Consider the following 4,235-nt stretch of genomic DNA (forward strand, 5'->3'; position numbering starts at 1 on the left):
CATACTCAGCTCTGCTTGGTTACATATGATACAGATCTACCAGAGGAGTTCAGCCTTTTAATGTTATGCTAGGTAAATTGTTCCCAGCAGAATCATAAGAAAAATAAATGTTGAATCAGGTCTTTCTTGGGTCTTTTCTTGTTTAATTGTATTGATATTTTTTCTTGTACACTTTAAAATGTACTCTCAATCATTTTGCTTCAGACTGATTGTGGCAAATGGCTAGCCTCAGGCCTGAATTAAATGCACATCTGGATTGATTTGTTTTAGGTGGAGGGTGGACTAGAGCACATGTAGCTCGTATGTATCTGAAGTTCAAAATTGGGTCTGGATGAGACTACAGGTGTATCCTGTCAGGGAGAGAAGGAAGCTTGGAGATGTGTTGCAACAGAGACTCAGGATGACTCACTTTAATTTAAACAATATTTTTACTTACATTGTTATGAATGTCCAGATGGTACCATTGTACCATCTGGACAATCTACACCTTTAATAAGGTCAGATATTTTGATGAAGCCAAAATATTTCTATTTTGATTTATAAAAAGACAATATCAACAACCGATAAAACACAAACATTTTGGTAAATATTTTTTATTGAATGAGCTTTCAAATATGCAGCTGCAAAGCCAATACAACACCTCCGTCTAACTGTCACAACATTTATTACAAGCATGCACACAGATTTTTTTTCTGACATGAAAACACTGTCATGAGCGTAGAGAACAAACAAAAACATCGCCGATATCAAATGGTGACTCTGCTCGTTTATTCTTTATTCTGCTCGTTCCTTTTTTTTTGACAGCAGTGCACAACACGACAGCAATTTGTTAACAAACCTTTTTATTACATCAATAGAGCACTTTTTGGTGCAAACTTTCGGAAATAATTCAGAACATTTGTGCATCCACATTACAAAAGATGGATCATTGAAATTACTTTGTGGACATGAAGAATTTGTTCCTATCTTGTCATTTGATGATCATTTCTGCTTTGAAATATAATCAGAGAACACAGGTTGTCCATTTAGTTATTTAGATATTTGAAAATCCCCGACAGAACCAGTCCTCTAAGTGTGTGGAGGATGCTGAGGTGGTCATACTCAGCTCTGCTTGGTTACATATGATACAGATCTACCAGAGGAGTTCAGCCTTTTAATGTTAAGCCAGACAAATTGTTCCCAGCAGAATCGTGAGAAAAATGAATGTTAAATCAGGCTCTTCTGGGGCCTCTTCTAGTTTAATTGTATTGATATTTCTTCTCGTACATTTTGAAGATGTACTCTCAGTCTTTTTGCTTCAGACTGATTGTGGAAAATGGCTAGCCTCAGGCCTGAAGTAAATGCACATCTGGATTGATTCGTTTTAGGTGAATGGTGGGGCAGAGCACATGTATTTCTATTTTGAATTAAAAAAACCCCAAACAAACCCGCAAAACACAAACTTTTTGGTAATATTTTTTATTGAATGAGCTTTCAAATATGCAGCTGCAAAGCCAATACAACACTCCCACCTAAATATCACAACATGTATTACAAGCAGGCACACAGATTTTTTCTGACATTAAAACAGTGTCATAAGGAAAAAGAACTAACGAGAAAAAAGCAGACATCAAATGATAGATAGATAGATAGATAGATAGATAGATAGATAGATAGATAGATAGATAGATAGATAGATAGATAGATAGATAGATAGATAGATAGATAGATAGATAGATAGATAGATAGATAGATAGATAGATAGATAGATAGATAGATAGATAGATAGATAGATAGATAGATAGATAGATAGATAGATAGATAGATAGATAGATAGATAGATAGATAGATAGATACTTTATTAATCCCGGAGCAAATGGTGACTCTGCTCGTTTATTCTTTTACACAGTTTGATTTTTTGATGCTTTCCTCTGAGGTCTGGGAGCCCAGAGACACTTTACATGTGTAAACTTTATCCATGTTCCAGTCTGATGTCTGGACAGTCAGAGAGCTGCTGATCTGGAAAGTCTGGTCCGGTTGCTGAACAGCGGTGCTGGTAGAGATCCCACTGCTCACTGGAGTCCCACCAACCAACCAGTTCACGTCTGCAAAAGGCACAGACTGACTGGACAGACAGACCAGAGTGGCTTTGTTGGACTGGAGCTCAGCAGTGGATGGAGGGAAGAGCGTCAGGACAGGAGGAGAGAAGCTGGAGCCTGAAAATACATGAAGGACGATCATCAAGTAACCAGCAAAGAAATGATTGTTAGAGGCAGAGCCTCAAGAAAATAAAATGGCCTGATTTTAAATTAATACATCCTCTTTCTAAGTCACTGAAGGCTCTCCTGTTCCATCAGAAGTTAAAGGTACTTACTTGTCACAATCAGCTTGGTGCCATGTCCGAATACCACAGTGATTCAGTTTGTACACACGGCTGTACAAAAACCTCCTGACTCTCACTGATGAGGAGGAGGAAGTGAAACATCCTAATTAGTTAACATGCTAGTTGAGGATTCAGACTTGGATTGGTCTGAGCAGAACCAAAGGCATGGTGAGCTGAGACAGGAGAAATTTAAGAACAGACTCAGGATTCAGGTGAGCTTCCCTGAGATGGTTTCTGACAGTTTGGGATGAGACTGTTTACCTCAGTGTCTGGGCGGCTGTCTCAGTCCATGTCACAGGAGGAGAAGGTGGATGTGGTAGTCCTGGTCTGACATGGTTACATGAGACCTACAGTTTAGTGACTGATGAAAGTTCTACTAGGACTGGCGGGAACCAGTGGAAATTCCACGATACAGCAATAATAACAGACTTTGTTTTCTTTCTTTTTTTTTCACCATCACAAGAAAACAAACCGCTGTGTCCGACGAAGCCGTAACGGCTCCGTTTGTGTGGGACATGTCCAAACCATCTCAGTCTGGCCTCTCTGTCTTTATCTCCAAAACCTCTAACCTGTGCTGTCCCCCTGATGTACTCATTCCTGATCCTATCCTTCCTGGTCACTCCCAGAGAGAACCTCAGCATCTTCATCTCTGCTACCTCCAGCTCTGCCTCCTGTCTTTTTCTCAGTGACACTGTCTCTAGGCCAAACAACATCGCTGGTCTCACCAGTTTTCTTCACCTTTCCTTCCATTTTAGCTGAAACTCTTCTATGATACTTTTCTCCACCCGTTCCATCCTGCCTGCACACGCTTCTTCACCTCTTTTAATTTTTAACAATTTCCTCCTAAAAGTACATTTCATGAGATACGGGACAGGTTGAGAAGTTTAAAAATGGATTTTAAAGTGGAGTTCTAAAAACATCATCAGCTTGTTGATTCACAATCAACATATTGGAGACTGAAAAAGCAGAAGTGTTTGGTGAGGAGGTTTTTGTCAGAGTGTAAATCACTGTGATGCGTACTCATTAACAGAGCTGTCCCATGTCTTACAGTAATAGACTGCAGAATCTCCCTCCTCTACATCACTGATGATCAAACGATAATCTGAACGTGACTGATGAGTAGAAGTGAATTTTGGGGCTGAAAACCCAGAGTTGTACGATACAGAGCTCCAGCCATGATAGAAGCTCAGCACCCACTGAGGGACTCCTCCTGGACTCTGTTTATACCATCTCGCAGCTGCATCAGTAACCGTCCCCAGGTTACAATTCATGGTGACCGTCTCTCCCTTCCTGACGGTCACAACAGGAGGCGTCTGTGTCACCACCGTCACACCACTCACACCTGGAAACAACAAGACGACATGGAGTCAAGACAAACACACAGACTGAAGACTCCAGCATGAGGTCAGAGCTGCAGTGAGTCAGCCTCCTTACAGGTTAGAGCAGAGATGAGAGAGCAGAGCGTCACCAGCATGTTGTCAGTGTGTGCTGAGAAAGGTCTCCTAGTTCAAAAAGTGATCTGACTGCTGGCAGATATGAAGGTTTGGAGGATGAGGAGAGGAGGTGCTGGAGGAGCAATTTATTACAACACTGAAGCAGAGAGAGACTGACAGGAGGAGGAGCTTTGAAGGGAAGGGAACCTTTTTTCAAAGTAAAGGAGACTGGAACTGGGATTCTGAGATGCATCTGCATGGGTGGTCACATTTGTGTTCCATATTCTGTAAAAGGAGCTGTCTCTATTACTGTCATTACATGATGATTTCCTGATTTCATTTCAAGTGATATAATTTAATTTTGCTGCTCACCTTAAGAATGGAATCAAATTTATTTCTGCCTTTGAACATGGATGTTTATATTTGAGGTCTTCATTTAC

At 40.6% G+C, this 4,235-nt stretch overlaps 1 protein-coding gene across 1 annotated transcript; it reads right to left on the minus strand.

The window, feature by feature from the left end:
- Window positions 1-1,789: 1,789 nt before the first annotated feature.
- On the minus strand, window positions 1,790-3,903 carry LOC137609394 (immunoglobulin lambda-1 light chain-like). Its single transcript, XM_068336390.1, has 5 exons — window positions 3,797-3,903; window positions 3,391-3,704; window positions 2,958-2,965; window positions 2,354-2,391; window positions 1,790-2,195 (listed from the first exon to the last, which is right to left on the minus strand). Exons 1-5 carry the CDS (start codon window positions 3,834-3,836, stop codon window positions 1,873-1,875), a joined length of 723 nt encoding a protein of 240 aa, XP_068192491.1. The 5' UTR covers window positions 3,837-3,903; the 3' UTR covers window positions 1,790-1,872.
- Between the last annotated feature and the right edge of the window lie 332 nt (window positions 3,904-4,235).

This window comes from Antennarius striatus, chromosome 16 (genome assembly GCF_040054535.1).
Source record: "Antennarius striatus isolate MH-2024 chromosome 16, ASM4005453v1, whole genome shotgun sequence".
NCBI lineage: Eukaryota > Metazoa > Chordata > Actinopteri > Lophiiformes > Antennariidae > Antennarius > Antennarius striatus.